The 19,324-nt window shown below is 47.2% G+C and overlaps 1 protein-coding gene across 1 annotated transcript; it reads left to right on the forward strand.

Moving 5' to 3' along the window:
* Positions 1 to 1,249: 1,249 nt before the first annotated feature.
* On the forward strand, positions 1,250 to 6,798 carry C1H4orf54 (chromosome 1 C4orf54 homolog). Its single transcript, XM_069741605.1, has 3 exons — positions 1,250 to 4,450; positions 5,315 to 5,543; positions 5,799 to 6,798. Exons 1-3 carry the CDS (start codon positions 1,250 to 1,252, stop codon positions 6,716 to 6,718), a joined length of 4,350 nt encoding a protein of 1,449 aa, XP_069597706.1. The 3' UTR covers positions 6,719 to 6,798.
* Positions 6,799 to 19,324: the final 12,526 nt, after the last annotated feature.

Here is a 19,324-nt window from a genome sequence, read left to right on the forward strand (position 1 = left end):
CCAGCGACCAACGATCCCGAGGTCCCCGGTAGCCAGGGTAAACATCGGGTTACTAAGCGCAGGGCCGCGCTTAGTAACCCAATAGTGACTAGGTCTGAGGGCAGCCCGATAGTGATTAAGTCTGAGCGTAGCCCGATAGTGACTAGGTCTGAGCGTTGCCCGATAATGACTAAGTCTGAGCGTACCACGATAGTGACTAGGTCTGAGCGTAGCCCGATAGTGACTAGTTCTGAGCGTAGCCCGATAGTGACTAGGTCTGAGCGTAGCCCGATAATGACTAAGTCTGAACGTAGCCCGATAGTGACTAGGTCTGTGCGTAGCCCGATAGTGACTAGGTCTGAGCGTTGCCCGATAATGACTAAGTCTGAGCGTACCACGATAGTGACTAAGTCTGAGCGTAGCCCGATAGTGACTAGTTCTGAGCGTAGCCCGATAGTGACTAGGTCTGAGCGTAGCCCGATAATGACTAAGTCTGAACGTAGCCCGATAGTGACTAGGTCTGTGCGTAGCCCGATAGTGACTAGGTCTGAGCGTTGCCCGATAATGACTAAGTCTGAGCGTACCACGATAGTGACTAGGTCTGAGCGTAGCCCGATAGTGACTAGTTCTGAGCGTAGCCCAATAGTGACTAGGTGTGAGTGCAGCCCGATAATGACTAAGTCTGAAGGTAGCCTGATAGTGGCTAGGTCTGCGATGCCGCGACACGGGAGTAGCGCTTCATGGAAATTATTAGATTTTTGGGGGGAGGGTGTAAATGTACAATAAACTTATCACTTGGGTCCTGTCTCCAGGTGGGTCGCAGCAGAGACCTCCCACTATTTCCCGTTCCTCTCATCCCCAGGGCTTGTTCTATCTCACATACCAGACCCTCTGTAAATACACCTACATTTGTTGCCAGCTGTGGACCCCGTGTCAGCATTTTCTAGGAAAGTTGATACTTGGGACCCTCACAGGTGCCGGCATTTCAGTATGAAAAAGGGTGAAGACTGAACATGCCCAGAGGGCTGATGGAAATGAATGCCCCCCTGCTGCTGGTGGGACAATGCTGCAAACTACAAAGGGACAGACATAAAGCACATGGCAGCCCCCTCACTGTCACCCTCAATGTCACTTACACCCTCTCAGGGTGACGTATGATCCCATTCAGGAAAAGAAGAATGTCCCGTCTGCATTGCCTTCATTTCTGTGGCCAGAGGCCGCGGCTGCAGCTCTCCTCCGCCGGTGCCACTCGGCCTGACAGCCAGGCGCCATGCAGCAGGCGGTGAGCGGGCACGGCCGGCAGGGGGCAGAGCTGGGGGCAGGGTGCGCGGACATCCCCGTCACCTCAGAGAAGCGAGCAGCCGGCAGCACGGCCGGGCTCACCGTCACCCTGAGAGCGCCGGGCATGGAGGACGGGCACAGCACGCACACGGTCCCCGAGCAGCGCCCAGGGGCCACATGCCAGGGCACTGCGCCCTCCTCCCCGTCCCCTGCCACCGTGCCCCATCAGGGCTGTGCCAACGACGAGGCGCACTACATCACCACCCACGAAATCCAGCTCTGCGAGGCTGACCAGGAGCCGGACTACCCTGACTTTGGGCTGGCCCCAGTGACTTGGAGTGCGCCGGCGGACAGCGCCCCCTGCAGCTTCTTGGAATACGCCTCGTTTGACAGCCAGGGGGGCACCCCGACCGATGAAGAGGACTGCAGCTACTACTTGAGCACTGCCAGTGATCCCAACCCCACAGACAGCCTGGGCAGCACCGAGCTGGTGAGCACCTACTCCGACAGCTCCCGGAGCAGCAGCAGCGCCCGCAGCAGGCAGGACGAGGCCACCCCGGGGGTCTCCACGGGGCAGATCCTCCTATCAATCAAAACCGCATCCAAGGCTATAAATGAGCCTGGCAGCATCCAGAGCAGCCACCACAGCGCCCCTGCGGATGCCAGGCATGATCCAGCCATGAGCTACTGCCTGTCCACAGCCCCTGGGAGCAAGGCGCTGCCCCAGCTTCGCTGCCACCCGTACTCCCAGGCATCGGATGCCCACAGGCTGGTGGCCGTCCCGCCCAGGCTCCAGGCTCGCAGCGGGGTCCACGCCGACATCTCCAGCGGCGCCTCCAGTGCGGTCAGCGAGCTGGACGATGCGGACAAGGAGGTGCGCAACCTGACCTCCAGGGCTTTCCGCAGCCTGGCCTACCCCTACTTCGAAGCCATCAACTTCAGCTCCAGCGAGTCCACCACCTCTCTGTCTGACCAGAACATTGGGATAAACAGCTGGTCCACCTACCTGGACTGGAAAGGAGGGTCTTTCCTCTCCCAAAAAGCAGAGAAGACCCTGCACCAGCACACATCAACTACCTCCAACTTTGGACTCAAGAAACTAGGCAAGGATGCAAGCAAGGAGCAGCAGGTGTATGTGCAAGCCAACAAGTCCGAGACCAAGGCTTTCGAGCTGGTGGTCAGCGAAGTGGGAAAGGGGGCCAACCCAGCCTCCTCCAAGTGCATCAAGTCTGGGTCCCGGGTGGTCACTTTGACAGAGACCCTAAATTTCAGCAGCAGCAATGTGAAAGCCTGTGAGCGAGCCAACAAGCCAGCCAGCACTGATCATCCAGGCTCAGCTTGCACAGATGGAGTTACAGAGACCCTGCCAAAAGACCGTGCAGCTCCGACCCTGGAGGTGACCAAGCAGAGCAACAGCGCCCTAGTAGAAGCCATGGACGGCACCCACAAGTCCAAGTATGCCTCAAGTCTGCTGAAAAACATCATCTCCAAGAAAATGCAACTGGAGCAGGAGTTCAAGATGGAAAGAGGGGAGCTCAGCGACACCTCTCACAAAGCTGCCCCCAAAGAGGGTCTACAAAGACAGAACTCCAAGTTCTCCGAGGCGGGCTCAGACTTCACCCTGGTCAGCAGTGAGGATCTAGGGGAGTTCTTCTCATCGACTCCTAAAGATGCGACTTCTTTAGATAAACGAGTGTCACCCTTTGAAACCCACCGAGAAGAAACCATATGTGAGATGAAGAAGACTGCATCCGAGACAATGAAGGGCATCTTTCTCCGCAGTCAAAACAGTGCCTTCAGGTCATGGAAGGAGAAGGAGATAGAAAAGATGGAGAAGAAAATTGAGGAGAACGTTGCAAAAGCAAGAAGGATCAAGATCCCACTAGAAAGAGATTGGAGAGCAGAGCTAGGAGAGATCTCTTCTGTGCAGTCCACCAAGATGTCCCGGCTCTATGTCCCTGGCATCCAGCACACTCCGAAGGAGAAGCAGGTGGAGAAGCAGGCCACCAAGTACTCGGTGTCTACCTATGCCCACCAGACCTGCTTCAGCCGCAATGAGAATGAAATCAAAAGCGAAAAACTCCATATCATGGAGGCTTCAGTGAGCAGGCTGACCCCTAGGGTGACCCCCAAGCCTCAAGAGATTAAACTCAAGCTAGGATTATCGGCAGAGAATAAAGATAGCCCCTTCAACATTGCCAAACTGCTGACCCCCAATTTAGCAGCCAGTGCTGCCAGCCTGTCCAAGGCAGCCGAGGACCTGAGGAATCAAGTCCCCTGCAGAGCTGAGGTTCTGGAGAAGATGCCCCAGTTCCTTGTCAGAGATGTAAGAGAAGCCAAATCCAAGGTGCCAGGAGCCATCCACCAGGTGAGGGATGTCAGGAAGCTGCTGAAAAGCTCCTACAGCCAGGACACGGGTGAGGGCAGCGGCAGGGCCAGCGTAATGTCTGACCACAGTGCCACCGACCCCAAGACCAAGCTGCTCCCTAAGATCTCCTCCTCGCTGTCCCCCATCGTGATCAGCTGTCAGGCTGTGAAGAACAAGGAGGAGAGTGAGAAGGGTAGCCCCCAGGACAAGGAGCTGGAGATGGGGCTATCAGAGACTGTCCTGGTGCACCGGGCATCGGGAAGGTTGCCGGTGGCCACCATTGCGCCCAGTAAAGCAGCACCCACGGTGCCGGTGGTGAAGATCGTATCGAAAGCGTCCAAGTGGAAGCAGGAGAAGCCAAAGGAGCCCGAAGTCAAGCCTGAGCCCCAGTCCCCACAGTCCCAGGTGGCCCTGCAGAAGCTCACGGCCGCCGTGAAGACCATGGAGCAGCTCTATGTGTTTGATAAGAAGGAGTGGAAGCGCAAAGAGGAACCGCAGCAGCTGAAAGGCAGCCATGTCCTGTCCATGATCGCCGGCCACGGTGCACCGGAGGAAGCCAAGCCTGCCGTGGAGATCCCCCGCAAAGCATCGGTCCCCATGGTCAGCACAGCGCCCGAGCCACCGGGGCGCCGCAATTCTCACCCAGGTGTAGAGAGGAGCCCCAGCAAAGCCCCCGAGAACAAGGCGCCGCCCAGGACTTTCCAGGTGTCCAAATTCACAGAAGCCAAGAAGCAGGAACAGCCGGAGACGAAGCCGATCTCCAGAGCCAGTGTGTTCACTGTGAGCGCTGCCCCGGCCAGGAGCAAGCAGCAGAGAACGGAGGCCAGCCTCAACACCAAGAACACCCGGCCACAGCAGCAGAGCATGGAGGCCAGCCTCAACACCAAGAGCTCCCAGCCACAACAGCAGACCATGGAGGCCAGCCTCAACACCAAGAACACCCGGCCACAGCAGCAGACCATGGAGGCCAGCCTCAACACCAAGAACACCCGGCCACAGCAGCAGAGCATGGAGGCCAGCCTCAAGACCAAGAGCTCCCAGCCACAGCAGCAGACCATGGAGGCCAGCCTCAACACCAAGAACACCCGGCCACAGCAGCAGAGCATGGAGGCCAGCCTCAAGACCAAGAGCTCCCAGCCACAGCAGCAGACCATGGAGGCCAGCCTCAACACTAAGAACACCCGGCCACAGCAGCAGAGCATGGAGGCCAGCCTCAACACCAAGAGCTCCCAGCCACAGCAGCAGACCATGGAGGCCAGCCTCAACACCAAGAGCACCCGGCCACAGCAGCAGAGCATGGAAGCCAGCCTCAACACCATGAACACCCGGCCACAGCAGCAGAGCTTGGAGGCCAGCCTCAACACCATGAACACCCGGCCACAGCAGCAGACCATGGAGGCCAGCCTCAACACCAAGAACACCCGGACACAGCAGCAGAGCTTGGAGGCCAGCCTCAACACCATGAACACCCGGCCACAGCAGCAGAGCTTGGAGGCCAGCCTCAACACCATGAACACCCGGCCACAGCAGCAGACCATGGAGGCCAGCCTCAACACCAAGAACACCCGGCCACAACAGCAGAGCATGGAGGACAGCCACAACACCAAGAACACCCGGACACAGCAGCAAAGCCTGGAGGCCAGCCTCAACACCAAGAAGACCCGGACACAGCAACAGAGCATGGAGGCGAGCCTCAACACCAAGAACACCCGGCCACAGCCTCCCTCCACCTTGAAGATCCCCTGCATGGCCATCGAGGAGCCCAAGAAGATAGAAGTGCAGCCTCCTTCCCTTGTGCGCAAAGCCAGCGCAGACTTCGAAAACTACCTCACCATCCCGGTGAAGGCGGCCACAGAGGCAAAACCTCCAGCAAGTATCCGGGATCCACCGACCAACACCCGAGACCTTGGCACAGCTGCCCGGGAGAACATTGGCACAGCTACCAGGGAACCTGGCACAGCTACACGGGAGAACATTGGCACAGCTACCAGGGACCCTGGCACACCTACCCGGGAGAACATTGGCACAGCTACTAGGGACCCTGGCACAGCTACCAGGGAGAACACTGGCACAGCTACCCAGGACCCTGGTACAACTGCCCGGGAGAACATTGGCATAGCTACCCGGGACCCTGGCACAGCTGCCCGGGATAACACTGGCACAGCTTCCCGAGAGAACACTGGCAATGCCAAAGAAGTGGCTGGGAACCCCTATAGCAGTGCCAGCACCCGAGAGGCCAATTCTGTGATCCGGGAATCTGCACCCTTCTGCACCCTTCCTCCATTCAGTACCAAGACACAAGACTCCAGTCCCAAGAGCCCCATCAAAGCCCCCAGAGACTGGAACAGCAAGGTGAGGGAGGGTGTGCAGCCCACCAGAGCAGCCTCTGCAGGCTCAGAGCCTCAGACCCCTGACTCAGTCCCACCAGCTGCCATCTACCATCACCCTCTGCCACCTATGGCCATGGCAATGCCCAGTGCCCAAGGCCCTATTTATTACTCCCCTCCTTTGACTTCAGCCACTCCAGCTGAGATGTACTCCCAGACCCAGAGAAAGATGTTGGTAGACCTAGCTACAGGACAGTACTATCTGGTGGACACTCCTGTGCAGCCAATTAAAAGGAGGCTCTTTGACCCAGAAACTGGACAGTATGTGGATGTTCCTGTGCCCCCACCTCCTGTTACCCCAGTGCCTCTCCCTATGCCACAATTAGCCCTAAGCCCTGGAGCATATGGACCGGCTTATATGTTTTACCCTGGCTTTTTACCCACTGCGCCAACTGCTGTTCTTCCCCCCAACCACCTGCAGACACAACTCTCCACTCCAGTCAGTGAACACTCCTACGAAATGCCAGTGGTGGACGGATCCCACCCAGTGGATATGGGTATGGCTGATAGCCCTTACTATTTAGCCACAGGCTCTGCCACTGCCAATCCCTCAATAGCACAAGCCACTAGTATCAGAAGAGGATCCTTAGGCTGCCCCGATGGAAAGCAGGTGATCAGTATGTTATCCCAGCCTGGGCCGAGGATTGTGGCTCCACCATCCTTTGATGGCACCACCATGCGCTTTGTAGTGGAGCACAGATGAACACACAGGTAAGATTACGTCAGATTTTGTATTTCTGTTTCAGTTTCTGTTCTGGGCTTATGAGTCCTGTAGGTGGTCCCATCAATGACTGACACCCTATATGAGTGTGTACACAGACACAGCCGTCAGTCACTGTGCGGACCACCCACTAGACACCTAAGCCCAGAACATGCAGGGATGTAAAAGAATAAAATGACTGAATCTTGTCTTTTGCAACACACCGCACCTTTTTCGCCTTTGTATATATATACTAGGAGAAATCCTAGCGTAGATATTTGAAGGCCGTGACGTACGCCATACTGTGGCTTCCGCCCACCATAGGAATACATCCATTGGTGCAAAAATTATATGTTGTGCCTGCTGATTGGTGGACAAGCCTTTAGTGAGCTTAGAAGAGGACCTAAACGTTTTTTGTTTGTTTTTAATATGTGACATGGCCTTAAATGACCTGTAGATTGAGAGGGGTCTGGATTTTGAGACCCCCAACCAATCACTAACATGTGAGCTGCTTAGGAAGCAGAAATCCTACATGATTGCACCCCCAGATCCGTGGACAGACCCCCAGACTGTTTATTAAGCATTTAAAAATCACAAATTATATAGAAAAAGGTGATAATAATAATAAATCTAGTATACAGTGAGTGATAGATATCTGCTGTATAAAGGAGAATGGCAGACCATTTGGAATTGAGTACAAACCAAAGAAAAAAGTGCAGAACAAAGGTCAGAAAACTAGGAGAAAAAATTAAGGCTAAAGTACCTTTATTAGTAAGAGTAAAATATAGCACTACCAGCAAAAAGAGGTGCCTGCACGGGTAGAAACACAATACATAATTACACCAAATGCTAAAATACTGTAAATTTAAATAATATTATTAAAATTACAAGCCAATACACTCAGTATTTATATATACACTATTATTAATGTAGGCATCCTAACATTAACAAATCTCAAAGACCAATCTTGTACTGACACTGTGACCAGCATAAAACATAGGTATGACTAATGTGAATGTGTGCAAAAGAGATGCCAAAACAGTCAAATGTATATTAGATGTAACTAACAACAATCACACAAGTTCCGAAACGCGTGTCGGGGTGAGCTCTGCATGGCATTCTCCATACACCCAGGTATTTATTACTCGGATGCCCTCTTCTCTGCCCATATTAATAGGCCTTAGGCCGGCGTCACACTCAGCGTATGAAAATACGGTCCATTATATACGGACGTAATATGCAGAAAAGTCACCAAAATAGTGATCCGTATGTCATCCGTAGGCAGGGTGTGTCAGCGTATTTTGCGTATAGCATCCGTACTGCGAGATTTTCTCGCAGGCTTGCAATACGGACATACAATGGATCCATGGGCTCAAATTATCGTAAAAACATATATACTGTCTATATATATATATATATATATATATATATATATATATATATATATTTCAGTGAGACACATATATATATCATACAACGCTAGATAGCTTAAAAGCCGGTAATTCAATTTCCAGCTTTTTCCTATCTCCTTCTCAAACCCGACATGATATGAGACATGGTTTACATACAGTAAACCATCTCATATCCCTTTTTTTGCATATTCCACACTACCAATGTTAGAAGTGTGTATGTGCAAAATTTGGGCGCTCTAGCTATTAAATTAAAGGGTTAAATTGCGGAAAAAATTGGCGTGGGCTCCCACGCAATTTACTCCGCCAGAGTAGTAAAGCCAGTGACTGAGGGCAGATATTAATAGCCTGGAGAGGGTCCATGGTTATTGCCCCCCCCCCCCCCTGGCTAAAAACATCTGCCCCCAGCCACCCCAGAAAAGGCACATCTGGAAGATGCGCCTATTCTGGCACTTTGCCACTCTCTTCCCATTACCGTGTAGCAGTGGGATATAGGGTAATGAAGGGTTAATGTCACCTTGCTATTGTGCTACTTCCCAAGGACGGAATAGTACGTCCAGCGCGATCGGCCGCGCTCACGGGGGGAGCGCGGCCGATCGCGGCCGGGTGTCAGCTGCTTATCACAGCTGACATCCGGCACTATGTGCCAGGAGCGGTCACGGACCGCCCCCGGCACATTAACCCCCGGCACACCGCGATCAAACATGATCGCGATGTGCCGGCGGTGCAGGGAAGCATTGCGCAGGGAAGGGGCTCCCTGCGTGCTTCCCTGAGCCCCCCGGAGCATTGCTGCGAGGGTCTCCTACCTCCTTCCTCGCTGCAGGCCCCGGATCCAAGATGGCCGTGGCATCCAGGTCCTGCAGGGAGGGAGGTGGCTTACCAAGTGCCTGCTCAGAGCAGGCACTTGGTAACGCTGCAGCACTCTGAGACAGATCAGTGATCTGACAGAGTGCTGTGCAAACTGTCAGATCATCGATCTGTGATGTCCCCCCCGGGACAAAGTAAAAAAAAAATTTCCAAATGTGTAAAAAAAAAAAAAAAAAAAAAAATCCTAAATAATGAAAAAAAATATATATATTATTCCCATAAATACATTTCTTTATCTAAATAAAAAAACAAAAACAATAAAAGTACACATATTTAGTATTGCCGCGTCCATAACGACCCGACCTATAAAACTGGCCCACTAGTTAACCCCTTCAGTAAATACCGTAAGAAAAAAAAAAAAACAACGCTTTATTATCATACCGCCGAACAAAAAGTGGAATAACACGCGATCAAAAAGACAGATATAAATAACCATGGTACCGCTGAAAGCGTCATCTTGTCCCGCAAAAAACGAGCCACCAAACAGCATCATCAGCGAAAAATAAAAAAGTTATAGTCCTCAGAATAAAGCGATGCAAAAATAATTATTTTTTCTATAAAATAGTTTTTTATCGTATAAAAGCGCCAAAACATAAAAAAATGATATAAATGAGGTATCGCTGTAATCGTCCTGACCTGAAGAATAAAACTGCTTTATCAATTTTACCAAACACGAAACGGTATAAACGCCTCCCCCAAAAGAAATTCATGAATAGCTGGTTTTTGGTCATTCTGCCTCACAAAAATCGGAATAAAAAGCGATCAAAAAATGTCACGTACCCGAAAATGTTACCAATAAAAACGCCAACTCGTCCCGCAAAAAACAAGACCTCACATGACTCTGTGGACTCAAATATGGAAAAATTATAGCTCTTAAAATGTGGTAACGCAAAAAATATTTTTTGCAATAAAAAGCATCTTTCAGTGTGTGACGGCTGCCAATCATAAAAATCAGCTAAAAAAACGCTATAAATAGTAAATGAAACCCCCCTTCATCACCCCCGTAGTTAGGGAAAATTCAAAAAATGAAAAAAATGTATTTATTTACATTTTCCCATTAGGGTTAGGGCTAGGGTTAGGGTTAGGGCTAGGGTTAGGGCTAGGGTTAGGGCTAGGGTTAGGGCTAGGCTTACGGTTAGGGTTAGGGCTAGGGTTGGGGCTAGGGTTATGGTAAGGGCTAGGGTTAGGGCTAGGGTTAAGGCTACAGTTAGGGTTAAGGCTACAGTTGGGGTTGGGGGTAAAGTTAGGGTTAGGGTTTGGATTACATTTACGGTTGGGAATAGGGTTGGGATTAGGGTTAGGAATGTGTCAGGGTTGGAGGTGTGGTTAGGGTTACCGTTGGAATTAGGGTTAGGGGTGTGTTTTGATTAGGGTTTCAGTTATAATTGGGGTTTTCCACTGTTTAGGCACATCAGGGGCTGTCCAAACGCGACATGGCGTCCGATCTCAATTCCAGCCAATTCTGCGTTGAAAAAGTAAAACAGGGCTCCTTCCCTTCCGAGCTCTCCCACGTGCCCAAACAGGAGTTTACCCCAACATATAGGGTATCAGCGTACTCAGGACAAATTGGACAACAACTTTTGGGGTCCAATTTCTCCTGTTACCCTTGGGAAAATACAAAACTGGGGGCTAAAAAATAATTTTTGTGGGAAAAAAAAGATTTTTTATTTTCACGGCTCTGCGTTATAAACTGTAGTGAAACACTTGGGGGCTCAAAGTTCTCACAACACATCTAGATAAGTTCATTGAGGGGTCTAGTTTCCAATATGGGGTCACTTGTGGGGAGTTTCTACTGTTTAGGTACATTAGGGGCTCTGCAAACGCAATGTGACGCCTGCAGACCATTCCATCTAAGTCTGCATTCCAAATGGCGCTCCTTCCCTTCCGAGCCCTCCGATGCGCCCAAACAGTGGTTCCATCCCACATATGGGGTATCAGCGCACTCAGGACAAATTGGTCAACAGCTTTTGGGGTCCAATTTCTCCTGTTACCCTCGAGAAAATACAAAACTGGGGGCTAAAAAATAATATTTGTGGGGGAAAAAAGATTTTTTTACTTTCACGGCTCTGCGTTACAAACTGTAGTGAAACACTTGGGGGCTCAAAGTTCTCACAACACATCTAGATAAGTTCCTTGGGGGGTCTAGTTTCCAATATGGGGTCACTTGTGGGGGGTTTCTACTGTTTAGGTACATTAGGGGCTCTGCAAACGCAATGTGACACCTGCAGACCATTCCATCTAAGTCTGTATTCCAAATGGCGCTCCTTCCCTTCCAAGCCCTCCCATGCGCCCAAACGGTGGTTCCCCCCACATATAGGGTATCAGCGCACTCAGGACAAATTGCACAACAACTTTTGGGGTCCAATTTCTCCTGTTACCCTCGGGAAAATACAAAACTGGGGGCTAAAAAATAATTTTTTGTTTTATTTTTACGGCTCTGCATTATAAACTTCTGTAAAGCTCTTGGTGGGTCAAAGTGCTCACCACACATCTAGATAAGTTCCTTAGGGGGTGTACTTTCCAAAATGGTGTCACTTGTGGGGGGTTTCAATGTTTAGGCACATCAGTGGCTCTCCAAATGCAACATGGCGTCCCATCTCAATTCCTGTCAATTTTGCATTGAAAAGTCAAACGGCGCTCCTTCCCTTCCGAGCTCTCCCATGCGCCCAAACAGTGGTTTACCCCCACATATGGGGTATCACCGTACTCAGGACAAATTGTACAACAACTTTTTAGTTCCAATTTCTTCTCTTACCATTGGGAAAATAAAAAATTGGGGGCGAAAAGATAATTTTTGTGAAAAAAAATGATTTTTTATTTTTACGGTTCTGCATTATAAACTTCTGTGAAGCACTTGGTGGGTTAAAGTGCTCACCACACCTCTAGATAAGTTCCTTAGGGGGTCTACTTTCCAAAATGGTGTCACTTGTGGGGGGTTTCAATGTTTAGGCACATCAGCGGCTCTCCAAACGCAACATGGCGTCCCATCTCAATTCCTGTCAATTTTGCATTGAAAAGTCAAATGGCGCTCCTTCGCTTCCAAGCTCTGTCATGTGCCCAAACAGTGGTTTACCTCCACTTATGGGGTATCGGCGTACTCAGGACAAATTGTACAATAATGTTTGGGGTCCATTTTCTCCTGTAACCCTTGGTAAAATAAAACAAATTGGAGCTGAATAAATTTTTTGTGAAAAAAAGTTAAATGTTAATTTTTATTTAAACATTCCAAAAATTCCTGTGAAACACCTGAAGGGTTAATAAACTTCTTGAATGTGGTTTTGAGAACCTTGAGGGGTGCAGTTTTTAGAATGGTGTCACACTTGGGTATTTTCTATCATATAGACCACTCAAAATGACTTCAAATTAGATGTGGTCCCTAAAATAAAATGGTGTTGTAAAAATGAGAAATTGCTGGTCAACTTTTAACCCTTATAACTCCCTAACAAAAAAAAATTTTGGTTCCAAAATTGTGCTGATGTAAAGTAGACATGTGGGAAATGTTACTTATTAAGTATTTTGTGTGACATATCTCTGTGATTTAATTGCATAAAAATTCAAAGTTGGAAAATTGCGAAATTTTCAAAATTTTCGCCAAATTTCCGTTTTTTTCACAAATAAACGCGTGTAATATCAAAGAAATTTTACCAATATCATGAAGTACAATATGTCACGAGAAAACATTGTCAGAATCACCGGGATCCGTTGAAGCGTTCCAGAGTTATAACCTCATAAAGGGACAGTCGTCAGAATTGTAAAAATTGGCCCGGTCCATAACGTGCAAACCACCCTTGGGGGTAAAGGGGTTTATTTTTTGTCCTATTGTTTTCTGACCTTTTTGCCACTTTTTTCTTTGGTTTGTGTCTATTAAGCATGTACAAAGGCACAAACACTCCTGCGTCCTGAGCCCCTCACATGTGGCAAGCGTTTTGAGCAACCAATGCAGGTGTCAGGACTTGCACACCACCAGTCAGCAGGGCATTTCCGGCCTTGTCACATATTAGAAAACATGTGTACATAGGTTTTAAGCCCTTTTTGCCCCAAAAGATTTTTCCATGTGCCAAAAAAATGGAAACCCTGATGTATACCACCAGATAGATGCCAGATAGTTTATGGAACCTCTATCGCATATACTGAGATCTTTACGAGCGCATATGATAAGAAAAAATGAAAGCTGTAGCAGGAAAAGACCTTAAAGGGAACCTGTCACCATGAAAATGTCCAATCTGCAGACCCCATGTTAAAGAGCAGGGGACACAGAGCATATTGATATATAGTTTTATGAGAAAACATTAAGATTTTTGGTCCAGTGGGCGGTCTCATCAGTGACTGACAGCTTTCTTTGCATAGCTGTGCACATAGAGACAGCTGTCAGTCACTGATGGGGCCGCCCACTAGACCGAAAAGCCAAGAAAGAGCAATGGTTTAAATGATTATATCGTTACCAGTGTGAGACATGTAACTAGCACAGTAGGACTACACCCTGACACTGACTAACATCCGGCTCTGCACTGATGAGTCGGCTGTCAGTCAATGTAGGGGCGTGGTTAGAGCCGCCACTCACTGTACTGAACGGTGTGAAGCCATGCTAGCCATGCCTCTGTGACCATAAGTCAGAGGTTGTGGGGAAGTATAAAGTTCATATCCTCGCTGTAGCTGGGTTCTCAGAATTCTAACCCCATATCGGCAGGTTAGTAGTGTTTGGGGACATGACAAGTTCCCTTTAATGGTGGCTTGTGTAAGTTATAATCACACACAGCTCTGCAATGAGATCAGGAGCGCAGAGAGCAGCCATCACACATCACACTGGTAAGTCGCCCTTTTATTTAAAATACGCTCTGGAGGTAGATTCTCTGGGAGATCTACACTGTGTGTAGAGTTATTAGACAAGTTGTATTTTGATAACACGATACTTTTTATACATGTTGTCCTACTCCAAGCTGTTCAGGCTTGAGAGCCAACTACCAATTAAGTAAATCAGGTGATGTGCATCTCTGTAATGAGGAGGGGTGTTGTCTAATGACATCAAAACCCTATATAAGGTGTGCTTAATTATTAGGCAACTTCCTTTCCTTTGGCAAAATGGGTCAGAAGAGAGATTTGACGGGCTCTGAAAAGTCCAAAATTGTGAGATGTCTTGCAGAGGCATGCAGCAGTCTTGAAATTGCCAAACATTTGAAGCGTGATCACTGAACAATCAAGGGTTTCATGGCAAATAGCCAACAGGGTCGCAAGAAGCGTGTTGGGGAAAACAGGCGCAAAATAACTGTCCATGAATTGAGGAAAATCAAGCATGAAGCTGCCAAGATGCCATTTGCCACCTGTTTTGCCATATTTCAGAGCTGCAACGTTACTGGAGTAACAAAAAGAAGAAGGTGTGCAATACTCAGGGGCATGGCCAAGGTAAGGAAGGCTGAAAAACGACCACCTTTGAACAAGAAACATAAGAAAAAAATGTCAAGACTGGGCCAAGAAATATCTTAACCCCTTAATGACCGCCAATACGTCTTTTAACTGACCTGAGATATAAGAGAATAGCATCCCCATAAAGGTGACAATCCAGCAGCCGTCGGTTGTGGACTATAGCTGACAAATTGCTGCATTAGCCACGATCATCATTCTAAATGGTTAACAGAGTGTTGGGGCTTCCTCTTTATCCAAATTAGTGCCCTCAGATCATGATTTTGTGGTCCTGATGTTTGCCATGGGAATTCAAGACCAAATAATGGCCTTAGAGTCTGATGGCTGTTGTAACCTGTTCAGAAGTTATCGACATTTAGGTGGTAAAAATACACATTTTCATTCCTATCATGCCATTTTCCATTCATTCCTGAAAAGCACCTGAAGGGTTAATAAACTACATGACATCAGTTTTCAATATGTCAATATGTTTTTTAAATTGTATAACTTTTGGGGGTTTCCCAATATATGGGACCACTAAAGGCACTTTAAACATGGATAGGTCCTTAAAAAATGAATTTTGTAAATTTCCTTGAAAAAATGAAAAATTACTGCTACATTTTTAAACCTCCTAAAATGCTATCAAAATAAAATACCATGTTACAAATGGTGCTGATGTAAAGCAGACATGTGGGAAATATTATTTATTAAGGTTTTTCTGTGATATGACAATCTGGATTAAAGGGAAAATCATCAAGTTTGACAATTGCTAATATTTTTACATTTTTCTCAAATTACTGATATTTTTTATAAATACACACAAAACATATCAACCTAAATTGACCATTATCATAAAGTATAATGTGTCACGAAAAAACAGTCTAAAAATCGCTGGGATTTGTTGAAGCGTTCCAGAGTTATTACCACATAAAGTGACACTGGTCAGATTTAAAAAATTTGGCTCCATCACTAAGGGGTTAAGACTGACTTTTCAAAGGTTTTACGGACTGATGAAATGAGAGTGACTCTTGATGGGCCAGAGGCTGGATCAGTAAAGGGCAGAGAGCTCCACTCCGACTCAGACGCCAGCAAGGTGGAGGTGGGGTACTGGTAGGGGCTGATAACATCAAAGATGAACTTGTGGGACCTTTTCGGGTTGAGGATGGAGTGAAGCTCAACTCCCAGACCTACTGCCACTTTCTGGAAGACAACTTCCTCAAGCAGTGGTACAGGAAGAGGTCGGTATCGTTCAAGAAAAACATGATTTTCATGCAGGACAATGCTCCATCACATGCCTCCAACTACTCCACAGCGTGGCTGGCCAGTAAAGGTCTCAAAGAAGGAAAAATAATGACATGGCCCCCTTGTTCACCTGATCTGAACCCCATACAGAACCTGTGGTCCCTCATAAAATGTGAGATCTACAGGGAGGGAAAACAGTACACCTCTCGGAACAGTGTCTGGGAGGCTGTGGTGGTTGCTGCACGCAATGTTGATCGTAAACAGATGAAGCAACTGACAGAGACTATGGATGGAAGGCTGCTGAGTGTCATCATAAAGAAAGGTGGCTATATTGATCACTAATTTTTTGGGGTTTTGTTTTTGCATGTCAGAAATGTATATTTCTAAATTTTGTGCAGTTATATTGGTTTACCTGGTGAAAATAAACAAGTGAGATGGGAATATATTTGGTTTTTATTAAGATGCCTAATAATTCTGCACAGTAATAGTTACCTGCACAAACAGATATCCTCCTAAGATAGAGAAATCTAAAAAAATAAAACCACTCCAACTTCCAAAAATATTAAGCTTTGATATTTATGAGTCTTTAGGGTTGATTGACAACATAGCTGTTGATCAATAATAAAAATAATCCTCTAAAATACAACTTGCCTAATAATTCTGCACACAGTGTATGTCCAGCCCATAGTCCTGAACAGCTCATTTACATATAAGAAAAATGGGGATTTCTCTCGAATAAGACATCGCATATATCAAGGTATCATTTTATTCAGCTTTTGATGACCTGTGCACCCATATAGACGGCTTAGGAGGGTTGGGCCTGCTGATAGCTTCCCTTAATTAGAGGCACTCAATGTTATACATGGCATAATAATTTGACCCATGTCTACCAGCACCCTGAGACTGGGAGAATAGCTAATCTATTTCTGTATTTCTAGACAAGCTCGTATTCTGGGATCCTTTGTATTATTTACTGTTTGTATGTTATGAATAAAAGACCCAAAATACAAATGTTTGGAATTGTAATACAATATAGTAAGTATGTTAGTACTGTAATATAGGGCGGACATACCATTGGTGCAACCTGTGCAGCCCCACAGGTAACCAAGAGGTAAAGGCGGCCCAGTTCTACCCCCAAAGCAGGTGAAATTGTGCATTCTGATGCACTACTGGACCACAAAGGGCCCATATAGTGTTCTTGCACAGGGGACCTTTTCTGTCTGTGTCTGCCATTAGTAAGATCTCATTCATGTGGATTAGTTTTGTGAGGGAGAAGGATAAGGCTGGTTTCACACATCAGGTTTTTGCCATCAGGCACAAGCCGTTGAATCTTGATAAAACCAGATCCGTTTTTTTTCTCCGGATCCGTTTTTTTCACATAGAGTTGTATTAGCGACGGATTGCGGCAGATGGCCTCACGTTTCCTCCGTTTTTCGCCGGATCCGTCGAAAATTGTTTTTCCGGCGGCTGGAGAAAACGGACATAGTAACGTTTTTTGTGTCCGTCGAAAAAAACAGACAGTGACGGATCCGTCCGTCGTTTGCTATAATGGAACCCTACGGCGCTGGATCCGGCAAATGACTGAATCTGGCGACGGATTCCGTTTTTTTTAAACTAAGCATGCGTTTTCCATTCTGGGGTCTCTCTTTTGTCGACAAAACGGATCCATCGCATCAGTTTTCCACAATTTGCGAAGGATCTGTTTTTTTATAAATTCGCCAAATTGAGCCTGACAGCAAAAAACTGATGTGTGAAAGTAGCCTTAAACGTTTCTTCCTTGTGTGAGAGTCATTACCACTTTTCTTCCTAAAGGACATACACATCTACTATATAATTGTCTAAGGGGTACTTCCGTCTGTCTGTAACGGAAATCCTGCGTCGCTGATTGGTCTTGCCAGCTGCCTGTCATGGCTTCTGCGACCAATCAGCGACGGGCACAGTCCGATTAGTCCCTCCCTACTCCCCTGCAGTCAGTGCCCGGCACCCGCTCCATACTCCCCTCCCAGTCACCGCTCACACAGGGTTAATGCCAGTGGTAACGCACTCCGCTACCGCTGCTATTTAACCCTGTGTGTCCCCAACTTTTTACTATTGATGCTGCCTATGCAGCATCAATAGTAAAAATATATGCAAATTGCCTCTTCAGAGAAAAAGAGGACTTAAACTCTATAGCGCCACCTGTTGGAAGTAACGAGTCGTGCAATATGACTTAGGATAAAAGCCAAATCAGTATCTCAATTCGCAGACACGGTGTTTCGGGCTGTTGGCCCTCGTCAGTGCGAAGCATGAGAACTGATTTGGCTAGGTGAGAGGCTCTGGACTGGGGTCTAAGGAGTATCGTTTCTCCTTATGGAGAGTGACATACCATCTCTGGCTTGTAATGTTAAAAATAATAAAAAAACAAAAAACCTGCTATTCTCACCTTCCGGTGATGCGCTCGCACCTGCCGCCATCTTCCGTTCCCAGAGATGCATTGCGAAATTACCCAGAAGACTTAGCAGTCTTGCGAGACCGCTAAGTCATCTGGGCAATGTCGCAATGCATCCTGGGAGCGGAAATGGCGGCAGCTGCGCGTGCATCGCCAGAGCTTCGCTGGATCCCGGCGGGTGAGTATATAACTTTTTTATATTAATTATTTTTTTTAACAGGGATGTGCCCACACTGCTATATACTATGTGGGCTGTGTTATATACTGCGTGGCTGCTATATACTACGTGGCCAGTGTTATATACTGCGTAGCCTGTGTTATATACTACGTCGCCTGTGTTATATACTACGTCGCCTGTGTTAGATACTGCGTGGCTGCTATATTCTGCGTGGGCTGTGTTCTATAGTACGTGGGCTGTGTTATATACTGTTAGGGCTGTGTTATATACTACGTGGCCACTGTTATATACTGCGTGGCCACTGTTATATACTGCGTGGCCTGTATTAACGCATCGGGTATTCTAGAATATGTATGTATGTATATAGCAACCACATAGTATATAGCACAGGCCACGTAGTATTTGTCTGCTATATACTACATGGCTCCTATATACAATGTGGCCTGTGCTATATACTATGTGGCTGCTATATACATACATATTCTAGAATACCCGATGCGTTAGAATCGGGCCAACATCTAGTAAAATTATAATCCTGCATGGAAGGAATTGTTACTATCACAATTATTCTTTTTTTTCGTAAAGATACATTTGGACTCAGTGCTAAAAACATAGTCGCCAATTTTAAAGGGCATTTATCACCATTTTTTTGTCACCTAATCGTAGAGCAGAGGAAACCGAAGAGCTGTGGCCCAAGGCCAAGAATAGCTCATCCCACTGCACTTATTAGATAATAAACCAAGAAAAGTAAGCAGAAAACAGTGAAACACTCAATAAATCAGATCAATTTTATTTAGGTCTCATTAAAAAGTATATGTGAAAGAATGAATAAATAAACAATAAAAGATAAAAAATGCCAGGTTATACAGACACATGAAATAAATGGTAGGTGAGCCAAAAAAAGAAAATGTTTGCGTATAAATACCAAATGCTGAAATTTATGGGATGCAATGTAAGGCTAGGGAACCACGAGTAAAAAGTGCATATATTATCACATCAAAGAATATTAGAAAAGATATTAATGAATGCAGGGAAACACAAATAAGTGGTGGCAGTCACCTTGAACCAAGTTAGATCACCCAACAAAT

The sequence above is a fragment of the Ranitomeya imitator genome, chromosome 1, assembly GCF_032444005.1.
Source record: "Ranitomeya imitator isolate aRanImi1 chromosome 1, aRanImi1.pri, whole genome shotgun sequence".
In the NCBI taxonomy this organism is placed as follows: Eukaryota; Metazoa; Chordata; class Amphibia; order Anura; family Dendrobatidae; genus Ranitomeya; species Ranitomeya imitator.

What these genes read in the sequence shown, in the direction of transcription:
- C1H4orf54 (XM_069741605.1), top strand. Translation starts at nt 1,250, where the DNA reads ATGCAGCAGGCGGTGAGCGGGCACGGCCGGCAGGGGGCAGAGCTGGGG. An exon ending in GCAAGCAGCAGAGAACGGAG is followed by an intron (nt 4,451 to 5,314) that starts GCCAGCCTCAAC and finishes CAGAGCATGGAG; the next exon opens with GCGAGCCTCAACACCAAGAA. An exon ending in CACCCGAGACCTTGGCACAG is followed by an intron (nt 5,544 to 5,798) that starts CTGCCCGGGAGA and finishes GCACAGCTTCCC; the next exon opens with GAGAGAACACTGGCAATGCC.